Below are 26,239 nucleotides of genomic sequence, written 5' to 3'. Positions count from 1 at the left end.
TGTCGTCATATTATTATTATTTTTCTCCCCAATTTGGAATGCCCAATTGGCACTACTTAGTTGGTCCTCGTGGTGGTGCGGTTACCTCAATCCGGGTGGCGGAGGACAAGTCTCAGTTGCCTCCGCTTCTGAGACCATCAATCCGTGCATTTTATCACGTGACTCGTTGGAGACTCACAGCATGTGGAGGCTCCTGCTACTCTCCGCAATCCACGCACAATTTACCACACGTCCCATTGAGAGCAAGAACCACTAATCTCTTATCCCATGTGACTCTACCCTCCCTAGCAATCTGGCCAGTTTGGCTGTTAGGAGACCTGGCTGAAGTCACCCAGCACACCCTGGATTCAAACTCGCGACTCCAGGGGTGGTAGTCAGCGTCTTTACTCGCTGAGCTATCCAGGCCCCATGTCATCTTATTATTATCATTAATTATGATTTTCATAAACTCATTGGTTTTGAAAGCATATAGTTTTACCGTATATCACATTTTGCCATCGTTTTATCACACTGTTGCACTGGCAGGATGAATGAAATCAGGCGCTGACACGGACAGTCCTCCGTGCCGTCTAACACGCCTCCACAAACTTTACACAACCAGCAGAGAGCAGAAAGCCGCTGGGCAAATGCTGCTTTAACTTTCTTTGCACTAAAACTGCATCTTGTTTCATCTTGGCAAAATAATAAACACATTTTACTCTCCGTTCTTGTCAGAGAGCATTCTCTCTTTCTTAGCAGTGTATAGTAAACAGACATGCAGATCATTCATTCAGCATGACTTATGAAACATCGCCTTTGGAAATAAATAAATAAAGGCATCATCGGAGGTTATGCAGGTACATATGAACAGAGGTTTACATGGAGACAAGAAACACTTTATCCTCATGATCTCGGTAAAGTAAGAAGCAGATTTTATTATCATCTCTTCAGTACAACACACAACAACAAGTGAATGATTTACTTACACTTTTACTATAAATGTTGATGTTAGAAAATGATCCGACATTAGGCCATCATTCTGCTGTACATCCTCTGGTTGTGTGATAGTTTATAAACTTATATCACTAAATTCTGGTATTATTATCCTTCTGTTTATTTACATTGCGGTCAATAACAGTGGACGTTTTACACATTCACCGGAAATACAGCCTCTGCTTACTTGTTTATTAGGGGCTACCAGATACAAATCAAAAAGGGAAATGGAAAATACACACAGCAGTCACGCGCAGGTCTCAGGAATGTAATGGGGGATACTTTAACTCAAAATGTATATGTATTATATTAAATGTATAATAAAAAAATGAACGTAATTACATTTGATGTTCTCGCTACTTTATAACATTTTTTTTGATTCAATGAATGTTGTGCGTTTCCTTTACAAAGATAAAACAAACATTTTCCTCCAAACCTTTTATTCAGAACTCCATTCAGTATGCAAAATTAAGATCACACAGTTTCACAATGGGGTAAAAAAAAAAAAAAAAAATCACATAAAATATCTTTATTAGTTTGAAAAAAATACACATACACAACATGCAAAAACAAATATACAGAATCATATAATATGCACACACCGCCATGAGTGTGTTGTGTAGAATGGAGGCATACTAGACTGTGATTGATGTTATTGTCCTGTTATCTTCCTGTTTGCTCTGGACACTGGATCTTGTAGCCCACTCTGTAAGCCTGCAGATACACACGCGCCTGGTTTATCCTATAAACACATAAAGAGATATGAATCATGCATAGCTATGTAGGAAATCATTTGTCTGGGACAACAGCCAATTATACATTTTAGAGTCTTTATAACAAAAGTTTGACCGCAGAATGCTGCCGTTGACTGATAACAATCACGCACTTCAGAGTGCTGTGTAATAAATCTGTATATGTGGGAATAAGTCTGATGTGTCACCTGTATTTAGTACAGAGTTGGACTCCCAGCGGTCCACAGCGGTCTACAAAACTCTCTCTGAACCCTTTACGCACAGCACGAGCCATACTGACGACTGTAGTCATGACAGGACACGTGCTGACAGAGAGAACAAGAGAATGACATGGCATCAGGAAGACAGTAATTAGCATGATTACAGGTCTCTTCTGGTGTTTATGAGTGAATGTGTTCTTACAGTTTCTCACAACGTATGCCGCTGGTCCCCTTCACACACACACAGGTGTTTTGTGGGCCACAGGTGGCACCATGCTGGCATGGAGGAACACATGGTGTAGTGACAGCTACACACACAAACACACACTTACATAAGAACACAAACATTAGAAAACGTTATACTGGACACACATTTCATGACGTAGACACACATAGATGTGATTGATGAATGGATGATGTCATGCTGGACAAATTATTTCATGATGAATGGATAATGTAATGATGAATGAATGATGCCACAATGAATGAATGATGTCATGAGGAATGAATGATGCCATGGTGGATGAATGATGTCATGATGAATGGATGATGTCAGAAGGAATGAATGATGCCATGCTGGATGGATGATGTCATAATGAATGATGCCATGGAGCATGAATGATGTCATGATGAATGGATAATGTCATGATGAATGATGTCATGCTGAATCAATGATGCCATGCTGGATGAATTATGTCATGATGAATGGATGATGTCATGAGGAACGATGTCATGCTGGATGAATGATGGATGAAGTATGTCATGATGATGAATGATGTCACGATAAATGGATGATGTTATGAGGAATGAATGATGCCATGCTGGATGGATGATGTCATGATGAATGGATTATGTCATAATGAATGAATGATGACATGCTGGATGAATTATGTCATGTTGAATGGATGATGTCATGAGGAATGAATGATGCCATGCTGGATGGATGCTGTCATGATGAATAGATGTCATAATGAATGATGCCATGAAGCATGAATGATGTCATGATGAATGGATAATGTCATGATGAATGATGTCATGATGAATGAGTGATGTCATGATGAGTGAATGATGCCATGCTGGATGAATTATGTAATGATGAATGGATGATGTCATGAGGAATGAATGATGTCATGCTGGATGGATGATGTCATGATGAATGATGTCATGCTGGATGAATGATGCCATGCTGGATGGATGATGTCATGATGAATGGATTATGTCATAATGAATGAATGTCATGATGAGTGAATTATGCCATGCTGGATGAATGATGAATGGATGATGTCATAATGAATGAATGATGCCATGCTGGATGGATGATGTCATGATTGAATGATGGATGAGTGAACAATGTCATGATGAATGAATGATACCATGATGTATGATGTAACGATGAATGAATGATGTCATGATGAATGAAAGATGACTTATGTTTTGATGGATGAATGATGTCACAGTGAATATATGATGTTATGATGAATGAATGAGGACTGATGTTGTAAGGAATGAATGATGTCAAAGTATTATGTAATAATGTCATGATGAACAAATGAGGATTGATGATGTTATAATGAATGATGTCATTCAGACACGTGCCTGTCTCACAGATGTTTCCAGTGAATCCGTTCACACACTGGCATCTGTTCAGCCCAACACACACACCAGCATTTCTACACACCGGCACACATCTGATGGGTTCTGAGGAGGATAACACACACACACAATGTGAAAGATGGACATTTCCAAATATTACTGTATGTAAAATAGAGTTCATGTGTGTTTCTGACTATGCTATACTTTAAACGTGTGTGTGTGTGTGTGTGTGTGGTCACCTATCTGACAGCGAGCTCCTTGCCAGCCATCTAAGCAGCTGCAGGTGTTGACATCAACACATCTGCCACCATTCACACATGGAGGAGAGCAGAGAGCTGCAACACACACATAAATCTTTAGATCGGAAATGCATATTCACAGAAATGTTTAAAATCACAGACACACATACTCACGAGTGAGACACTGTGGTCCGGTGTAGTCCGAGGGACACTGGCAGGTGTTTGGAGCGACACACCGTCCACCATTACCACACGGCAACTCACACACAGCTGAGACAAACACATCAACAAAAATGTTACAGAGAGTGTGTGTTTGCGTCGATTTACTTGGCTATAGATTTGGGAAACAATTGTTCCCAGAAATAAGCTAAATTCAACAAAACTTCACTCTGAAGGCATTCAGGGACTTCATCAACTGGACAAATGAATCATACATAAAGTAAAATATATGTATTTTTTAATTCTAAAAAGTTTTCTTTCAGAAGTAGGGTTAGGGTTAGGGTTAGTAACAGGCCCCACTAAACATCCTAAAAAATGACCTAATAAAAATGTAAAAATGCAGAAAGGTTTGTGTGAGAGTTAGCTCAGTATAAAAACAATAGAAGTCAATGGAAAGTCCTCTCAAAGATGATCCATTCAGCTGTTACCTGTGTGGCAGCCCTCTCCCGTCCAACCCGGCGGACACAGACAAATGTTCCACCTCATACATGAACCTCCATGAGCACATGGTGGAGAACACATGGCTTTATAACACAAACACACACAGGAACACATCACATTTAAACTCTGTTCCAAAACATACAGCATTTATGTCATCATAGTCGCGTTGCCTTATAAGACTATTTCACCCAGTATTTATGTGTGCTATGTATTTGTATTCTTATTAGATTGTTGTGTTATTAACTTAGCTATTTTGTGTGCAGCGTATGTGTATAATAGATATTTCACAACACCGTTGAATACAGTATGGCTGTAGTTCAGTATGAGTCTGAACTATAGTATCTGTTTTATAAACAAACACACAACACTATACCGGAGCATCCTGGTCCAGGGTAACCAGGTGGGCAATCGCAGGTGTTTGGAGCGACACAAACACCATTATTCTGACAGACAGGCTCACAAACCGCTGAAGACACAAGTTAAAGAAAGAGAGAGAGAGAGAGAGAGAGAGAGACATGTAGACAGTACTGAAAAAGGTGTGCTGGTGTGATATACTGAGTGTGTAAATACAGTGTAATGGAGGCAGTGACTCACGTTGGCATTTTGTGGGGTCGTCTTTACGTGATTCAAAGCCAGACCGACAGCTGCAGTTAAAACCACTGGCATGATTCACACACACCTGCTCGCAACCTCCGTTAAAACTCACACACTCGTCCACATCTGCAGAGAGAGAGAGAGAGAGAGAGAGAGAGAGAGTCTAAACAGAAATGTACTTTATTCAAGAACGAAAACACAAATAAAAACTAAAATAATGATGTATTTTTGTGTTACTGTGGTGGTAAATAATATATACTGTATATTTATCTATATATATACATATATATAATATTAAAATGAATCAATAGATATATAAAGGGTGCAACCAGAAGTAATATCAGAGAATGCATTGCAATGTTCACACACATTTATGCTGTAGTTTTCATGTTTTACCGATGCAGGTTCTTTGGTCAGCGCTTAACTCCCATCCTGCATTGCAGCTGCACTGGACACGCCCCTCCGCTCCTAATGAGCAAATATGACCACACCCTCCGTTGCTCAGCACACATGATGTCACATCTGCCAAAGGAGTTCAGACATATTCATACTGTAACCATGAGCTCATTAACATATGACCGCCCACATATCAACACCTTCTCATTATTCAGCAACTTGACCTGCCCTGGTGAGCAACAACATGAACTACTGTCACCGGTACATGGATGTTGGCCAATCATAACAGAGGTCATTTACACATAGCAGCCTTAAAGGTACAGTGGCAAAATGGCCTGTTTAATTATAAGGGTCAGAGAGAGGGTGGTAAATGGTCATAAAAACTTAATTATGACTGTTTTTGGTGTTAGAAACCTTGCCTAATGAAACGGGGTTCAAGGATGGGAAGGGAGGAGGCGGGAACCGGCTGAGCAGTCAATGTAAACTTTAATGATACAAAGGAACTTAAACATAACATAAAACACAAAGACAGGCCTGGTTTGCTTTTCAGTGGTTCCCAACACACACAAACACACTGACATGCACACACTGCTCTGTGCGTCTCTCTCTCTCCCCATCTGCCACTGTCTCCTCTATTTAAATACTCCCACCGCCCCTGAGTGGAACGCGAGACCGGTGTGGCGCACAGGTGGAACTCGTTCACCACTTATCTTCCCGGCCTCGCTCTGCCCAGTTGCCACTCAGCCCTGCCCTGCTCGCCACACCTAACAAGTGGGAAAAATGTAATACGATATGATAAAATATACTTTACAACACACATTACGTACTAACACAAGTAGACTTCCGGTGGTCCAGCAACAGAGGGATCGGACAGTGACACTCGTGACCTCCTGGAGTATTAGTGCAGTCATGAGAACAGCCGCCGTTCTGTAATTTACACTCATCTATGTCTGTTACACACACACACAGAGAGACACATGCAGATGTGAAGACATTCTACTCCAGATCAGAAAATCTGAATGTTTAATTGACTTCATTGTAACTTTACAACAGTAAATCACACTGACCCACACAGCTGTGTCCATCAATGTGCAGCTGGTATCCGTGACGACAGGAGCAGAGAAATGAGCCGGGTGTGTTTGTGCAGGTCTGTTCACATGTGTCACTGCTCACACACTCATTCACATCTACACACACAGTTGTTTCCTTTATAGTTTATTCTGCACACTTTTCAATGTCTTCAATGTTTTGATAATACAAATGTACTTTTAACTGTCATGGCAATAAAGTACACAAAATTAGAGGGGTCATGACATAAGGAATACAATTTTCCTTGATGTTTTGACATATACAGTTGAAGTCAGAAGTTTACATACACTTAGGTTAAAGTCATTAAAACAAATTTTGTAATCACTGCACAGATTTCATGTTAGCAGACTATAGTTTTGGCAAGTCGTTTAGGACATCTACTTTGTACATGACACGAGTAATTTTTCCAACAATTGTTCACAGACAGATTGTTTCACTTTAAATTGAGTATATCACAATTCCAGTGGGTCAGAAGTTTACATACACTAAGTTAACTGTGCCTTTAAGCAGCTTGGAAAATTCTAGAAAATGATGTCAAGCCTTTAGGTAATTAACCAATTAGCTTCTGATAGGAGGTGTACTGAATTGGAGGTGTACCTGAGGATGTATTTTAAGGCCTACCTTCAAACTCAGTGCCTCTTTGCTCGACATCATGGGAAAATCAAAAGAAATCAGCCAAGACCTCAGAAAAAAAATTTGTGGACCTCAACAAGTCTGGTTCATCTTTGGGAGCAATTTCCAAATGCCTGAAGGTACCACGTTCATCTGTACAAACAATAGTACACAAGTATAAACACCATGGGACCACACAGCCATCATACCACTCAGGAAGGAGACGCATTCTGTCTCCTAGAGATGAACGTAGTTTGTGTGCGAAAAGTGCAAATCAATCCCAGAACAACAGCAAAGGACCTTGTGAAGATGCTGGAGGAAACAGGTAGACAAGTATCTATATCCACAGTAAAACGAGTCCTATATCGATATAACCTGGAAGGCTGCTCAGCAAGGAAGAAGCCACTGCTCCAAAACCACCATAAAAAAGCCAGACTACAGTTTGCAAGTGCACATGGGGACAAAGATCTTACTTTTCAGAGAAATGTCCTCTGGTATGATGAAACAAAAATTGAACTGTTTGGCCATAATGACCATCATTATATTTGGAGGAAAAAGGGTGAAGCTTGCAAGCTGAAGATCACCATCCCAACCGTGAAGCATGGGGGTGGCAGCATCATGTTGTGGGGGTGCTTTGCTGCGGGAGGGACTGGTGCACTTCACAAAATAGATCATGAGAAAGGAAAATTATGTGGATATATTGAAGCAACATCTCAAGACATCAGCCAAGAAGTTAAAGCTCGATCACAAATGGGTCTTCCAAATGGACAATGAACCCAAGCATACCTCCAAAGTTGTGGCAAAATGGCTTAAGGACAACAAAGTCAAGGTACTGGAGTGGCCATCACAAAGCCCTGACCTCAATCCGATAGAAAATTTGAGGGCAGAACTGAAAAAGCATGTGCGAGCAAGGAGGCCTACAAACCTGACTCAGTTACACCAGTTCTGTCTGGAGGAATGGGCCAAAATTCCAGCAACTTATTGTGAGAAGCTTGTGGAAGGATCCCCAAAACGTTTGACCCAAGTTAAACAATTTAAAGGCAATGCTACCAAATACTAACAAAGTGCATGTAAACTTCTGACCCACTGGGAATGTGATGAAAGAAATAAAAGCTGAAATAAATCATTCTCTCTACTATTATTCTGACATTTCACATTCTTAAAATAAAGTAGTGATCCTAACTGACCTCAGACAGGGAATGTTTTCTACGATTAAATGTCAGGACTTGTGAAAAACTGAGTTTAAATGTATTTGGCAAAGGTGTATGTAAACTTCTGACTTCAACTGTAAGAGGTCATTGTATTATAAAAACACACTGTATGTTTCAGAACTCAAAACGTCCTCCTTAATAGAAAATGAGCATTTATTTAAACCAAGCTGCAAAAACATCTCGTTTGGAATTCGTGGAACTTGTGACATCACAAGGACAAAATACATCTGCATATGCAATGCCTATCTTTCCATCATTGCACCCTTGGCCCCGCCCACTGGTTCTCAGTCAGTCACACAGGTGAAGAGAAGAGAGATGGGCCTGTCATAGGAGATTCATCCAAAGTGGACTTAGGACACTTCATGTGCCTGTCTGGATTTAAATGTTTTTCTACATAAACATGCACAGACAGACGTCTTTGACCGCTTGATACATATCTCGGGTCACTTTTAAAAGACGCGGTGTCAAGTTATAACTCTGAAGCGGAGAAGCTCTCTGTGATTCAGCTGCTGTCCTGCTGTTCTGAGCACAAATGCTGTAATGGATGTTTCTTTCGCCCATCTGTGCTATTTGTAGTTGTTGGTACGATTCAAGCTTTGCCAAGGAACTGTTCTTGAAGGATGAGGCAGTTAAAAACACTATTGGATGCGATTGCAAAAACCGCGAGTAAACAGTTTCATTCATGAATATTTAATATGTCATCATGACTGACGTGCTGACACCCTGTTTACACCGGGCACATCTGTTGATGTGATGCAATGACTTGAGGCTGTCTACACCGGGCACGTCGACACAGACTTTCTAAACCATTTATGTGTGTTGTTGGCAGTAGTAGCGCCAATGCGTACAGCGCAAAATGAAACGGGACATCTGTTTACTATCGCCGCAATGCGACGCACCGCAACGGATGCTTCCATGGTAGACAGCATCATTGATTATCATGGGTTCTATTGCTTTTGACACGATGCGACTCTCGCGTCTGGCGTAGACGATGTTAACAATTGTGCTTGAGATGAACAGTTTAATATATTCAGATGCAATGTGTTGGAAGTGCATTATGTGTAAACCCTGACATTTAGTTTTATAATGTTGTGGAGCTTGTTCATTCTCTTCCGATTGAGGTTCGAGTATGGCTGTATTTGAGGGGCTGCACGATGTTAGCCAGTCATAACAGTGTGCGTTTACGTTGAAGTTTTAAGGAGGCGCTTAGGCCAAAACTGAATGTTTCAGACAGAGGGCCAGAGACAGGGTGGAAAATGATCAAATATTACTAAATTATGTTTTAATGCAAAACAACTTTACTAACATCATCAGTGGACCTCAGGGAAGATAATAAAACTATTTTAAAAAAATGCGTCATTGCATGACCCCTTTAAATTGAACTGAACTACAATGCATTAAACTGAACTAAATTAAACTGAATTTAATGGTACTGTATTGAACTTAATTGAATAAAAGTGAAACTTAACTGAATTCAGTTAAACTGAACTGAACTGAACTTAATCGAAATAAATTAAACTGAATTAAATTAAATTGAAACAAATTGAACTAAACAAAATTGAGTTAAATATAGTAGCATTTTGCAGACCTGAACTTAACAGAATTTTAGAAGTAAACCTAATTGAATTGAACTGAATGAAAATAAAATTAATTGAATTGAATTGAACTAAACTGAATTGAGATAGAATTTTACTGAACTGAATTTCACTGAATTTAATTAAACTGAACTGAATTAAATTGAACTCTACTGAGTAAAAGACAGTTGTGTCAGTAGTGTGTTGTCATGTGTGTGCACCTGTACAGTTGTGTAGGTCTTGTGTTAAAGTGTATCCTGTATGACAGGTGCAGCTGTATGTTCCCAGCTGGTTTGTGCAGTTGTGTTCACAAAGTCCATTATCCTGAACACACTCGTCCACATCTGAACACACAAACAAACACACAAGTGCTTATATCAACCTCAGTGTCATCATAGCAGTCAACATCACCAATGCTCTCCTGATCAACATGAATCTAGAATCTGTTTGTCACAGATGTTAATCACTCACACAAACACACACACTGACCATAACAGGTGTGTCCGTCTCCGCTGTACCCCTGACGACACTGACAGAAATATGAGCCGATTATATTCCCACAGAGAGCGTTCCCATCACAACCGTGATCCGCCGACAAACACTCGTTTATATCTGCACACACACACACACACACACACACACAGAGACGCACACACACAAACATACAAACACACACACAACACACACACACAGATGCACACACACACACAAAAACATACAAACACACACACACACACACACAGAGACGCACACACACAAACATACAAACACACAAACACACACACAGATGCACACACACACACAAAAACATACAAACACACACACACACACACACACACAGACGCACACACACAAACATACAAACACACACAAACACACACACAGATGCACACACACAAACATACAAACACACACACAGATGCGCGCGCACGCACACGCACACACACGCACACATACACACACACATACAAACACACACAGACGCGCACACACACACACACACACACAGATGCGCGCGCACGCACACGCACACACACACACACACACACACACACAAACACACACAGACACGCACACACACACACACAAACACACACACACACACACACACACATACATACATATAAACACACACAGACGCACACACAGATGCACACACACACAAACACACAGATGCACACACAAACACACACAAACACACGCATGCACAGAAACACACACACACACGCATGCACAGAAACACACACACACACAGAGGCACACACGTGTGCACACGCACACAAACACACATGCACAAACACACACAGATGCACACACACGCACACACACACACACACACACACACACAGATGCACACACACACACAAATGCACACACACACAGACGCGTGCACACACACAAAAACGCACACACACACAAACACACATATACACACACACAAACACACACAGACGCGCACACACACACACACACACACACAAACACACCAGACACACAAATGCACACACACACACACACACACACACACAAACACACAAACAGATTAATAATGATGGCTTTGATGGTACTGTATGTTTGTGATACTGTGGTATTCTCTGAACTGAACTAAACCAAGTGAATTAAATTGAACTGAGCTGTACAGGAATGTATGTGTCTCACCTGTGCAATAGGAGCCGTTCCCATGGTAACCTCGCTGACACACACACCTGTAACTGCCCAGTGTGTTCTCACACTCCCCTCGACCGACACACACACCCTCTGACTCTACACACTCATCAACATCTGGACAACATGACAAGACAAGAAGTAAATGTATTCAATGATCATTTATTAACTTGAACTTTACACAGATGCGGTTACTAAGAGATTTTATCACAGTAAAATCATGTTAACACACATATTGTTTAAGTCTTGTGACTATACTTTTAAAACAGTGAGTATTTTAATGTTTACAGATTGCACCTCAGAAAAACTCATTGTCAAATGTAAAACAAAGACAGACACAGAGAGTGTGAAAACAATCGAGCAGTCAGTTAATGGCAGCCAAATCTCTGAACACTTCAGATAGTAAATGCACACAAACATGTGGCATATGAGTTAAGAATGAGAGAGATGAGGGCCACATTCACATAGTCAATGTTTGGGATACACAACCATATTTACTTACAGGTGTGACTCTTAAATCGTGCTGTTTATAATACATGTGATGTGAGTGGATCCAGTACATTTCCATGAACTGAAAGTCACTGAAATTTTCCCCTCACGGATTGTAAATCTCATTCACACTCGCATATTCAAACTTGATATTCAACTTCATTTTGCATATTTAAATGCGAGGCAAACATTCGTGTACCGATGGCGTTCGGCATCATCGCCTGCAAAACTTTCATGTTGTGTCTTAATGTGGCATTTTTGAAAATAAGCAGAGATCGACCGACACTGGTTTTTAATGAGCGATACAAAACGGATTATTTTTGTGTCCGATAATAACAATTTATTCTGAAGGTGAACTGCTTTACAAAACTATATTGCACACAGTCTACAAAGAATACATTTAACAAGTTTTAGTTGCAATTTATACTTGTTAAAGTCCCTAACTTTATTAACATTTAAAATTTAGGCATTGTGTCTTTAACTTTATCGGTAATGCCAATATTAAATAACCGATAAAAGATTAAGCGGAAAAAAGTGGAAAAAAATCTGTTATATAAAAATATATAAAAATATGTTCTATAAAAATATAAAACAATATTTTCTATAAAAATATAAAACAATCTGTTCTATAAAAATATAAAAAATATTTTCTATAAAAATGTAAAAATGTGTAATATAAAAATATAAAAAATCTGTTATATAAAAATATAAAACAATCTGTTCTATAAAAATATTAAAAATATTTTCTATAAAAATGTAAAAATGTGTAATATAAAAATATAAAAAATCTGTTATATAAAAATATATAAAAATATGTTCTATAAAAATATAAAACAATCTGTTCTATAAAAATATAAAACAATCTGTTCTATAAAAATATAAAAAATATTTTCTATAAAAATATAAAAATGTGTAATATAAAAATATATAAAAATCTGTTATATAAAAATATATAAAAATATTTTCTATAAAAATATAAAGCAATCTGTTCTATAAAAATATAAAAAATATTTTCTATAAAAATGTAAAAATGTGTAATATAAAAATATAAAAAATCTGTTATATAAAAATATAAAACAATCTGTTCTATAAAAATATAAAAAATATTTTCTATAAAAATGTAAAAATGTGTAATATAAAAATATAAAACAATCTGTTCTATAAAAATATTAAAAATATTTTCTATAAAAATGTAAAAATGTGTAATATAAAAATATAAAAAATCTGTTATATAAAAATATAAAACAATCTGTTCTATAAAAATATAAAAAATATGTTATATAGGGGCCTGGGTAGCTCAGTGGTAAAAGACGCTGGCTTCCGCCCCTGGAGTTCGCTAGTCTGAATCCAGGGCGTGCTGAGTGACTCCAGTCAGGTCTCCTAAGCAACCAAATTGGCCCGGTTGCTAGGGAGGGTAGAGTCACATGGGGTAACCTCCTCGTGGTCGCTATAATGTGGTTCGTTCTCGGTGGGGCGTGCAAATCACTACGCCACCACGAGGACTTAAAAAAAACAAAAACAAAAAAACAATTGGGAATTTGGCATTCCTTTGACTTTATCAGTAATACCAATATTAAATAACCGATAACAGATTGAGGAAAAATGGAAAAAAATCTGTTATATAAAAATATAAAAATCTGTCATATGGACTACATTTTTGTTGCTTTAATGATACTTCAAAGGTGCTTTTTGTCTTTTTTGCAGCTCAACAGCATCCATACATGTTCACTTTAATTATATGGAAAAGAGCAGTGATTACTTCAGTTGTGAATGTGGTTGTCACTCTCTTTTTATAACCAAACTTGTTTTAAGCCCACTAAAAACACGTACCTACACAGGCTGCTCGGTCCTCTCTGAATCCGTGTTGACACACACACTTGTAACTCCCTTCTGTGTTCACACACACATTACCGACTTCTCTATGGCAGCTCTCCTCAAAATTACACTCGTCGATATCTGTGGAGGCAGAGTAGTGTGTTTTAATATTGATTTTTTTATTGACACAGCAATTAAACACACACAAACACACTCTGAACGCACCGACACATTGATGTCCGTCCAGCGCCAGCACATATCCCGTTGGACATGAACAGGTGAAAGATCCAGGTGTGTTTGTACACTGCGCTCCACTGCCACACGCCTGCAGACCTGTTGCTGCAGCTAACAAACACTCATCTATATCTACAGCGCACACACAGAACACAATGAGTAACAACTGAAGACAGTTAGGGGCCGTTCACATCGAACATGTTTTGTGTTGTTTTAGTCTTGTCCCAGACCCAGACTTTCAATATTTCTCTATAAAAATCCATTATAAAAATACAAATTATAACAAGTTTAAACCTTCAAACCCCATTTCCAGAAAAGTTGGGACATTTTGTAAAATGCAATAAAAACAAGAATCTGTGATTTGTTCATTCTCTTGAACCTTTATTTGACTGACAAAAGTACACTGACCAACTTAATCATATTTTGTAAATATAAACACATTTTGAATTTGATGCCTGCAACACACTTAAAAAAGCTGGGACAGAGGCATGTTTACCACTGTGTTACATCCCTTTTTCTTTTAATGCACTTTTCGGTCATTTTTGACCGAAATCAATTTTGTTTCTTCAATAAAACTGGTTTCCTTTATCTGACGGGTATGAGACTTGGTGACTTTTCACCCATTTGATATCTGAACACACACAAATAAATTGAGTTGATTTGATCAGTCTAAGTGGTAGAAAAAAAAAAAAGTTACACTTGTACTGTTCCCGGTCAAAAGTGACCGCCATAGGAAATAAATGGGAAACACTAAGAATCACAAATTATTTTTTTTTTTTCATTATTTATTATATAAAATCTAAAAAACAGCCACAATGCAGAAAACACACACACAGAAATGAAGGGGTGAGATTACTAAACATCAAGAGTTCAAATCACAAACACACACAAACACACACACACACACACACACACACAAAACTGAACTGGTCAGACTATAAAACAGAACAATTATTTAAAAATTTGTCAAATAAATAAATAAATCAGCCACATGCAAAATGAATTGGTGAGAGCATAACACATCTACAATGCTGAAATCACACACACACACACACACACACACACACACACATTCATCTTGTTACAACCAGGAATAAATTAGGTTATTACTTGTTATTCTACTAATTTCAGGAATACAAAAACTGACAAAAATAACATCAAACAAATAAAAAAAACAATGCTAAACTTTGACAAAAGTAGACTTTAATAATATTTAAATATATTTCTAAATGCAGAACTTGTGACAAAATCTAGAAATCATCTTCTCTTCAACCAGGGATGAATAAGTAGCTCTCTGCAGCCATCTAGTGTTTATACATGTAATTTCATCTGTTTTATTTTTTTTATTTTTAATGGACAGCACAGTTTGATTCTTGAGACTTTAAGCTTTCAAACGGTATATAATTGATGAGGATTGGTTCAGTATTTCAGAAAATATTCATAAGTCAAAAAAGCACAAGTTTAGTGCTTTTACATTATTTAATTTAGAGCTGTCACATTTCTTTCATACCAATTAGAAGAATTACACGTTTATTGTTTCCGGTCAACTGGAACGTGATTTAATGATGAACAGTGCATAAGGGTTAATTACACTTTTGTTTTTGTGATTAACATTTTATTGATTCATCTATTAAAAAGGAACAGCAAAACATATATATATACACAGAATCAATATTTTACCCTAACTACCCCCCCCCCCACCAATCCCTCACCCCACCCCCATCAGACACACAACAAACAAAAAAAAGTATATAAATAAATAAAAATAAAATAAATAATAAACCAATCACACATATCCCCTACACCTCTCTCCACTGTCCCTCCCCGAGAGCCCTCCAAAAAAGACAGATATTTGCCCCATTTCTCCCCAAACAGGTCTAGACTCCCCAGTCTTCTGGATATCCCCTCCTCAAGAGCTGCCACTCTGGCGACCTCTGAACACCAGCCGACTTCCAATTCCTTAGAATAATCTGTCTGGCAATCATAATACTAGTTAGGACCCAGTTTTTCATGTGTTTACTCTGCAAATTAATGACTGCCCCATCTCCTAAAATACAGAGTCTGGGGCAGAATAAAATCTGAGAGGCCAAAACCTCGCACATAAAACTCTGAATCCTCAACCAGAACTCTTGAATCTTAACACATCCCCAAAAGACATGGGTTGTGTCTCTATCTTCTGATTGACAACGCCAGCAGGTGGGTGTGTCTTTAAGACCAAGTCTATGCAATCTAGAGGGGGTCCAATAGACTATGTAAAATCTTGAATTGCATAAGGCGAACCCTTGCGTCTCTAGATGCAGATTTGACGTTTTTTAGAATCCTAGCCCACACTCCCTCGTCCAATACCAAGTTTAGATCTTTCTCCCATAATCTCTTAACAGAAGCTGAAGTTCCGTCCCCCAGACTCTGAATTAACAGGGAGTAATACACTGATGCCTCATGACCTTTTCCCAAAAGCAGTAATCACCACTCCCAGAGTATCTGCTGCTTTAGGGGGGTGTAAACCACTCCCAAAAACAGTACAAAGCAGGTGGCGCAACTGTAAATACTTATAGAACTGAGATCTGGGAATCCCAAAAAGTTTAACCAAATTTTGAAAGGATCTCAGCACTCCACTCTCATATAGGTCACTGAGTGTAGTAACCCCCCTCCCAATCCACTCTGACCAACAAAAAGGGGACTTGTTGATGCATAATTTGGGGTTCAGCCATATGCTTGAGGCAACATTTAAAAAAATGTCAGAATTAAACACTCTGGACACTTTAGTCCATACCGAGTTCAAAGGCAAGATAACGGGATGTAACTTAACTTCTCCGATTAATTTGATAGAAAGGCTCTGCAATGGTGAAATGGGGCAAGAACTTCCTGTTCTATACAGAACCAGGGAGGGGCTCTCTCAGGTGGAAGCGACCAATGAGCCAAATGTCTGAGACCAAATGCATAATAATAAAATAAAATCTTGGGTAGGCCTAGCCCACCTTTGTCAACTGGCCTATGTAACTTATTGAAATGTAATTTGGGACGCTTACCATTCCAAATGAAGGACTTCACTATGCTATCAAATTGCTTGAAATAAGAGAGGGGGACATCTACAGGGAGAGACTGTAGCAGGTAGTTAAATTTTGGAATACAATTCATTTTAATAACATTAACCTTCCCAATCATCGATAAATGTAATGAAGCCCACCTGCCCACATCGCTCGAAAACCATTTTATTAAGGGGTCAAAACTAAATCACACAATTTTGCTGGGAATAAAATGCCCAAATACTTAATGCCCTGTTTGGGCCACTGGAAAGAGGCCAGCTGGAAAGCCGTCACTGGGCAGTACGCTGTCAAAGCCAAAGCTTTGGATTTAGACCAATTGACTTTGTATCCTGAAAACTCAGAAAAGGAATTAATAATTCTGCGGAGGCAAGGCATAGATCTAGTAGGGTCAGAGACGAATAATAAAATATTCAGAAGTCCGATCATTCACCACCGACCACACGATATCGATGAAACGCCCAATGTTGTCAGAAGAGCTGCGGCCCCCAACAAACCCCACCTGATCTATATGTACAAGAGATGTCACAACTTTACTTAATCGATTAGCCAAAATTTTTGACAATATTTTTACATCTAGCTGGATCAGGAAAACTGGACGGCAACTCCCACACTTGCCTGGATCCTTTTCAAGAATCAAACCGATCCAGGCTTGCGCCATGGTTGGTGGAAGCTTTCCATTCTTTAATGATTCCGTATAAAATTCTAACAAAAGTGGAGACAGTTCTGCAGCACAAAATCCTAAAAATTCAGCGGCAAAACCATCTGGCCCCGGAGCCTTGCCTGAAGGCAAGGCCTCAACCACCTCGCCAAGCCCCTCCAAGGTTATCCCAGATTCAAGATAATTTTTTTGCTCAGTCATCAATTTAGGGAGTTCTAATGGTTCCACACATTTTCTAATATATTCATCAGTACACGAAGATGTGGAACCACAGAAATCAAGATAGAACTCTTTAAAAGCATTGTTAATATCAATGGCTGAGGCAAAAATTTCACCACCAGCAGATTTCACTGAGGGAATGGTAGAAAAAGACTCTCTCCGCTCTATATATCCAGCCAGAAGCTTCCCCGCTTTGTCCCCTGACCCAAAGCATGACTGTCCTGCCCCGAACAACCAAAAATCCACCCTCTGAGACAAAATAGTACCACATCTATATTTCAGTTGGGTCAATTCTCTGAGGCCATCAGACGACACTCAGCGCCTCAGCTCCGCCTCGGCACCTCCAATATTCTCCTCCAACTCCATGAGTTCTCATGCCTTGGATTCTTTGATGAATGAGGCATACTGCATGACCCGACCCCCAAGAACAGCCCCAAGAGCCTCCCAAGCCACGCCCACAGAGGACACCGAGGACCAGCTGGTCTCCACACAAACATTGATTTCAGTCTTTAACATTTGTTGGAAATCAGGATTCTGCAAAAGGGATACACCAAAGCGCCAACTATATGATTTCTTCTTCTCTGTATGTGGCAACATCTCCAAACTCACCAGGGTGTGATCTAAGACCAAGATATTTCCAATTGAGGCAGAATGAGGGACCCAGATATATAAAAAAATCCATTCTAGAATAAATCCCATGAACTGATGAAAAAAATTTATATATCCCCACCAGATGGGCTCAAAAGTCGCCAGACATCTGCAAGACCAAGACTTCCACACATCCCGTGAAGCGTCACTGCTGCTCCAGGGGGCTCACACCCCCCCGCTCCACCACGATCAAGGACTGAGTCCATCAAAAGACCAAAATCTCCTCCCAACATCACATCATGAGGGGTGCCAGTGGTCCGCAACATCCCCTAAAGATCTACAAAAAAAAGCCCTGATCATCAGTGCTAGGTGCGCAAACACTAGCCAAAATCAACCCTTGCCCATGAATATCTGCTAAAACAACGACTCTTCAATCTGTTTGAGAAACTTGAATTGTAGATGTTTATTTATCAATATAATGACCCCCCTGCTCCCACTTGAGCCAGCACCAAAGAAAACATGCGTACCCCATATCCTTCCAAATCTTCCAGCCTCCTGCGGGGAAAGATGCGTCTCTTGAAGAAACACCATATCACGCTTAAGAAAATAAATAACCTTCCTTCCCTCTATGGGGTGCTCTAACCCATTCACATTCCATGTGGAGAGAGATAACCCATTCACATTAACATTTGACATATTGATATATTAAAAAAAACAATTGTGTGACAAAAGCAAGATTATACAGACCACATTTCCCATAAATGCAACAATCAAACCCCGAACTTCCCCCTCAAACAAAACAAACAGAAAAAAGAAAAACATGCACATTAACCACGCGCACGACAGCGCCAACCGGCGTCAATCCCTCTAATGTACGCATGCGAGAACCCCCGCGACAACTTTGCCGTCAGATTACTCAAGACCGGTGCTTCTGCACAGGTTTTGTGAGGCAAAATTACATAACAGAAAATACTTTGTAAAACAGACCCTAGCCAACAGGCAGAATAAACACAAAGAACATGTAGATTCATTCACAGAACTGTCTTGAAGGTGTGTTCCTCCACAAAACAAACTCCAGCTGATATAAAGCCGTTCAGTTTCCTTGGACAGACAGACAATTGTTCAGTGAGCCAACTGTTACGAGAGCAGCAGATGACGTAATCATTCCAATGTCCCTTAAAAATACTCCAGCCAACAGGAGGTGTAAGCACAAAGAACATTCAGATTCATCCACAGCTGACCTGAAGGAGTATTATTCAACAAAACAAACTGCAGCCGTTAGGCAGAGCCAGCACATAAAGAAACAAAACAGGCATCCCGGTTCCTTGGATGATCAAGTGTGTATTGAGCGAGACAAATTCACTCGGAGGCCGCATAGAAAAAAGACATCATGACTTACTCAGTCTGACAACTTTATAAAAGACGTCCTTTATGTGAGCATGTAGATATTTTGCATTCATCCATAGTGTCCATTCTCAATCTGGCCGGGAACTTCAGTGTAAAAGCGATCTTCCGTCAATGCAAAAGTTTCTTGGAGTGTCATGCCACAAAACAAACTCCAGCCGCTAGGCGGAGCCAACGCAGAAAGAAACAAAAAATGGTGCCCAACTTCCCCAGACAGCCGAGACACTGAACAGTGAGTCAGTCCACTCACATAAGAAACGCCCAATGGTTTACTCACTCATAGTTTGTATGAAGGCCAGTGCCTTTTTGGGGCATAAAAATACTTTGCTGCCATCCTTGGTGTCTATTCTCAGTTTGGCCGGAAACATCAGTGCAAACGCGATTTTCCGTTGATGTAAGAGTTTCTTACATTCCTTGAACCGATCGCGTTTCTCTCGTCGAATTCGCAAAGTCTGGGAACAAGAAAATATTGTGATTCTTCCAAGAAAGCTTTCCTTTGCTCCTCGCCTGGCGCAACACAAGATCTTCATCGGATGATCTCAGAAATTTGGCTAGAATTGATCGGGGCCTGTCTCCCTCAGCAGATCTGCGAGCAGGGACTCTGTGAGCTCGCTCGATTTCCAGCTTATGGCCTGTTATGTCGAGCAGACTAGGGAATAGCTCATCTAGGAATTTCACCATGTCTCTGCCCTCTTCATGCTCAGGAATTCCAACAATTCATATGTTATTCCTTCGCCTCATATTTTCAAAATATTCAAGTTTTTCCAAAATGTGTTCCAAGTCTGTTTTGGACGCGGGCGGATTAGCGGATAATTCCCTTTCCGAAGATTCCAGATAATCGATTCGTTTTTCAACTTCTGTCACTCTTGTGACCAACTCAGAGAATGTTGGTTCCATCGCCGTAATCGATGAAGATCCTCCAAGTCAGCAACAACCTTCGTCAGCATCACCGACATGTTGGACAGTTGACGCTGGATTTCATCTCCATCTGAGGGCTCGAAGGTCACGCACATTCAACAGTGATTTCCAGCCTTGCCCTACACGGACTGAGATTTCTCCGGATTCCTTGAATCTTTTCACAATATTATGTATGACAATCTTGCGTTGAGAAATTTTATTTTTGAACTGTTTGACAATTCTCTCACGAAGTTTGGCACAAAGTTTGCTTGCAAAGACTGAGCCTTTGGTGGATGCTCCTTTTATACCCAATCATGATACCCTCACCTGTTACCAGCTCACCTGCTTATTGTGAAATGTTTCAAAACAGTGTAACTTGAATGTTCTATAAACTTTTCACTCTTATTTTGCCCCGTCCCTACTTTGTTTTGAGTGTGTTGCAGGCATCAAATTCAAAATGTGTTTATATTTACAAAATACAATTAAGTTGGTCAGTGAAAACACTGGAAATCTTTTCTTTGTACTTTTGTCAGTCAAATAATGGTTCAAGAGAATTAACAAATCACAAATTCTTGTTTTTATTGCATTTAACAAAATGTCATTTCCATCAGCGTCATTTCCAGCACAGAATTCTATTAAACACAACACAGAATTTGAGATGTGCTGGAAATGACACAAAAATGACATTAATCTCCTGTGATGCATGTACATACATTGTTGGACATTGTTAGTAGACAAATTAAATCAACTAGTGAGAGTGAGAAAACTGTTTTAACCAGACTTTTCTTTCTAGAAGTCCACAGTGTTAAAAGTGCCTGATGTTGAAGAAATACCCTGTATATATACAGTCATTTTATACATTTTACCTTGACACCCCTCTGTACTCATCAGGTAACCATGGAGACAGCTGCACAGGTAGGAGCCAGGTGTATTTGTGCAGTTGGCATGGGAACCACATGGTCCAGGGTCGCCTTGGCGACACTCATCAATATCTGAAAGAGGGACATCAAGAAAATAAAAATGATTTTTGGAATATCTGGTGCATGCTGAAGGTCTCAAACTTTAATTAGTGTTTGTGTGTGTTTCTGTGTGTGTGTGTGTGTATGTGTGTGTTTCTGTGTGTGCTTGTGTGTGTGTTTGTATGTGTGTGTATATGTGTGTGTATGCGGGTATTTATCACTTTGTGGGGACCTATAAGGATAGTAAAACCCGAAATTATTATGTCTATGGAAAGTCCCCATAAAACATGGAAACCAGTGTGTGTGTGTGTGTATATGGTTGTGTGTGTTTATGTGTGTGTATGTGTTTGTATGTGTGTGTGTGTGTATATGTGTGTGTGTGTATATGTGTGTGTGTGTATATGTGTGTGTGTTTGTGTTGTACCCTTGCACTCGTCTGTCTCCCCCTGACTATAGCCCACAGCACAGGAACAATTCTGACCTTCCGTTTGAACCTGGTTTACCTGGCAACCATCAGACAACCCTGGAATTGGGTAGAAAATTATTGAGTGATAGAGAGAGATATAGATATACAGAAAATGTTCTGTAATAATGTGTCTTATTGTGTGTGAGTCATTTCTAGTACTATGTATTTCTAGTTCCATGTCCTGTTTGTTAGTGTCAAAATATTTTTGTTTTGGATACAATTTTAAACAGAACGTTTAAAGATGGAAATCAGTTTTCTTTCATCACAGTATGACAATTAAGTGAATAAGTTGCCATGTTTGCATGATACTAAGTGCTATGACTAAACTTTAAAAAAAAAAATAATAATTATATATATATATATATACATATATACATATATATATATATTTATTAGGGGTTTGTATCACCATTTTAGGGTCACGGTTTCGGTACAGTTCGGTATTTGCTATGTTCAGAAAAAAAATATTACTGCCAAATCCAAAGAATAATCTATTTAGTAAACACTTCAACAGGTTTGCCCTTAAATAACAATCATTGTTTTATAACAGTAAACATAGTTTAACAATGTTATTTGTAGTAAAATCAGAGTAACCACAATATAAACATGGTTACTGTCATGGTTACTATATAGAAACTTCAGTATTACTGTTATAAACCCATGGTTAATTGTATAAAAATTATGATTTCTGCTCAGAAAACCATGGTGACAGCATTCATGGTTACTACAATATTACTATAGTAAAACTATGGTTAATTTTCATCAGGGTCCTTAACTAAAAAAGCTAACATTTTCTCGAATTACTAAATCAACATTTTAACTTAATACCTGCACTATTACGCTACATGCATCAACATAAAGCGCACTTCAAATTAATCTCAACCAGGGGCGTAGATTCCGGGCGGGGGTGAAGTTTCACAGCTTGATCACATCATCTGTCTGAAAGTCTGCTGTACTTGTGTTCTTATTTAAGTATATATACTGTTCATGCCATGTGTGCATGCGTGTTTTCACCTTGTAAATGAGGCTCCTGTGTAGTATCACTCTTGTTGCTGGGGGTGAACGTAATTTCATTCTATACACAAACACAGAACATACACTGAAATCAATGACAAATCCACTCTTTCCACTTTCCAGGCCTTCTGTTCAAAAGTGTATCTAATTCATTTAGAAATGAATGTTCAGTATCAAGGATGAATGAAACTTCGAAAACTCGCCTGTGTGTTTGAATTGTGTTTTAGGACTTCATTGTGTTGCTGTTCAGAGAGAGCTTCAGTCACAAACAACATGACGAACACTGACACAACCCGTCTGACTGACATACTGCAGAGAAATGTGACAGTGAAACAGGCATTCACAAAACCTTTATGAGTGAATCTCATGAAACCTGTGCAGGTCATATCACACCACAAAATCAAAAGGAAAAATATATATATATATATTGCTTATCGAAAATGTAGCCTATTTACACTGAAAACCCTATTAAGTTGACTTTACTCAACTGAATTGAGTAATGGCGTCTCCAAAACTTGTGTAATTAAGTTCACTTAACTTGGTGATCATATAGAATGAACTTAACTATTTAAGTTAAGATAACTACGTAGATGCAAGAAGACTTCAATCAGATTTGCTGTTTAAATGTTGTTGTTTCTACTTAATAATATTAACTGAATAAAAACCACTATGAATTCTTAATAACAACTATTTAAATGCCTCCATATGTTGACCAAGGACACATAGTTTAATAACTCAAGCACAAGGCATTATGGGCATTCCCCATAGCCTCAATTCTGCACTTAATCGTTTGAGTTATTAACACTTAAAATCTTAAGTCTATGGATTTTTAGGAAAAATAAGTTCAAGGAACTTGGATATCTGAGTTTTGAGCCAAAACTCGACATTTCAAGTAAGCTAATGTTTTATAAGACAACTTTCTTTAGTTTTTTCTAGTAATGACAACAATATGATCAGCTGTGCATTTTACGAGTTTTAACTTAAAACTATGGGATAAAAACAGCGGCCACTGTACATCCAGAATCTGGCTCTTTTGAACCGTCTTTGCATCAAAGAGTAATATGTCTGAGTTAGATATTGTTGAACCACTCACTATAGAAAGGCATATTTGTTATAAATTTCATCATGTAGCTAGAGAATAATGAGGGCATTGAAAGGTGAACGCTGACTCTGGTCTCTTGTAAACACAGACTCAAGCCAGCCAGAAATAAGCTGAAAGCGTGTCTTCTTCTGTTTATCCGCATTCGTGCCACAATTCAGCCGACAGTATGTCTTTTTCTTCATTTGGCAAACCGGACTCAACCCAGATCTCAGCTGATTTTGGTTGACCAGGCTCAAGCCAATGTTCAGCCAAATGAATGCATGTGTAACCGCTCCGAGCGGGATTCAAACCGGGGCATGTGAGGCGGGCGCGCTAACAAGGAGGCTAAATGCTACAGCCCCTAGCGTCAGTCGCTAGTGCACCTCTTGAGGTCATGGGAGTGAGGTTTACACATACTGCACGGCTACATACCATCTGGCTCCAGTTACACTCACCCCCCTAAACCTCACTCCCATCCGGGTCCACGACACCACTGTACCCAGTCCTGCTCGACCCGCTCTGAGCGGAACTTGAACCGGGGTTTCCAGCATGGGAGGCAGGCGCGCTAACATTGAGGCTAAAGGTTAAAGGCCCCTAGTGTCAGTCGCTAGTGCACCTCTTGAGGTCAGGGGAGTGAGGTTTACCCATACTGCACAGCTACATACCAGCTGGCTCCCGTTACACCTGTCTTTGCTTTGATTCTTTCGGTTGACCGGACTCAAACCAGACTTCAGCCAAATGCTTTTTCTCACAAAGGTGTTAAAATTTCACAGCCAGAACCAGAAGCCAGATCTGGCCCACATCTGGTTGCTATCTGAGTAGGGTTTAGAGTGTAGGACTATTTAGATTTTTTTTTTTTTTTTTTTTTGCATTGTGATATTATTTTCATCACAGGCACATTTCCCTCATCCCCAAGGTAGTATCTGTAGTGCCTTTATGTTAATCTAAATAAAAACAGCAACAACACTGTATTACAGTAAGGATGAATTTTCTTTACACTATATATATATATATATATATATTGAAATGTGTTCTGGACATGTTTTTGTGAGATTTACCCATACACCTAAATCATATAACATTGCTACACTTTCCAGTCCATGGAGCCTATGAAGTACACTTCAAAGGGAGCTCAAACAAAGAGTTCCATAAAACTACTGCAGGTTTGGGGGTCGAGCTCTGTTTTAACCAAAGACATGAAGAGAACCGTTTCCATCCTCCTGCAAACTTCCATACAAAATCTTTAGACATTATTTACATTATTGTTTTAATGTAGGCTACTTTATACTGAATACATAACAAAACTGCAGTAAATGCAATGCATCTAAGTGTGACTCAACTTGACAATATCAACGAATCAAACACTGAAGCAAGACATAAATAAAGATACAAAACTCAGTTGATAAAAAGGTCCCACTTATAAAACACACACCTGAAAATAACGAAGCTCGTGCGGCACTTGAAGAACAAAACACGTTCACAAGCGATCAGCTGCTCGATCACTGAATGACTCTTTTACTGAGTCGAGTTCTACATGATTCATACAGAAATGACTCGGGTGACTCTATGCAGATGCAACGGCCAGTCTTGCGGTCTAACATGCTTCCGTAATCAAAAGTATTTATCAACATTAACACTAAATATAATTTGTTACTGTTACAGTTACATGATGCACACTAATACAACACAAAATTCCACCAAATGAACGAATCAAAAGAATCGAACAGACGCGAGTCAGCGTAAAGATTCGAAATTCCTCTCCTGACAGCACTCCCACTGTGAGAGAATTCCACATCCTGTAATTTAACTCT

General features: G+C 39.2%; 1 protein-coding gene across 1 annotated transcript; it reads right to left on the bottom strand.

Moving 5' to 3' along the window:
- Positions 1-898: 898 nt before the first annotated feature.
- si:ch211-221n20.8 (fibrillin-2) lies at positions 899-25,932 on the bottom strand. Its single transcript, XM_051644315.1, has 22 exons — positions 25,861-25,932; positions 23,551-23,656; positions 23,348-23,408; positions 22,292-22,390; positions 21,775-21,900; positions 14,087-14,227; positions 13,877-14,002; positions 11,552-11,674; positions 10,382-10,504; positions 10,114-10,236; positions 6,474-6,593; positions 6,234-6,356; positions 5,407-5,532; positions 5,011-5,136; positions 4,790-4,882; positions 4,404-4,499; positions 3,931-4,026; positions 3,757-3,852; positions 3,521-3,622; positions 2,127-2,232; positions 1,913-2,029; positions 899-1,714 (listed from the first exon to the last, which is right to left on the bottom strand). Exons 2-22 carry the CDS (start codon positions 23,653-23,655, stop codon positions 1,636-1,638), a joined length of 2,307 nt encoding a protein of 768 aa, XP_051500275.1. The 5' UTR covers position 23,656; positions 25,861-25,932; the 3' UTR covers positions 899-1,635.
- Positions 25,933-26,239: the final 307 nt, after the last annotated feature.

The sequence above is a fragment of the Myxocyprinus asiaticus genome, chromosome 19 (assembly GCF_019703515.2).
Source record: "Myxocyprinus asiaticus isolate MX2 ecotype Aquarium Trade chromosome 19, UBuf_Myxa_2, whole genome shotgun sequence".
Lineage (NCBI taxonomy): Eukaryota > Metazoa > Chordata > Actinopteri > Cypriniformes > Catostomidae > Myxocyprinus > Myxocyprinus asiaticus.
This window is presented reverse-complemented; position numbering and strand designations above follow the sequence as displayed.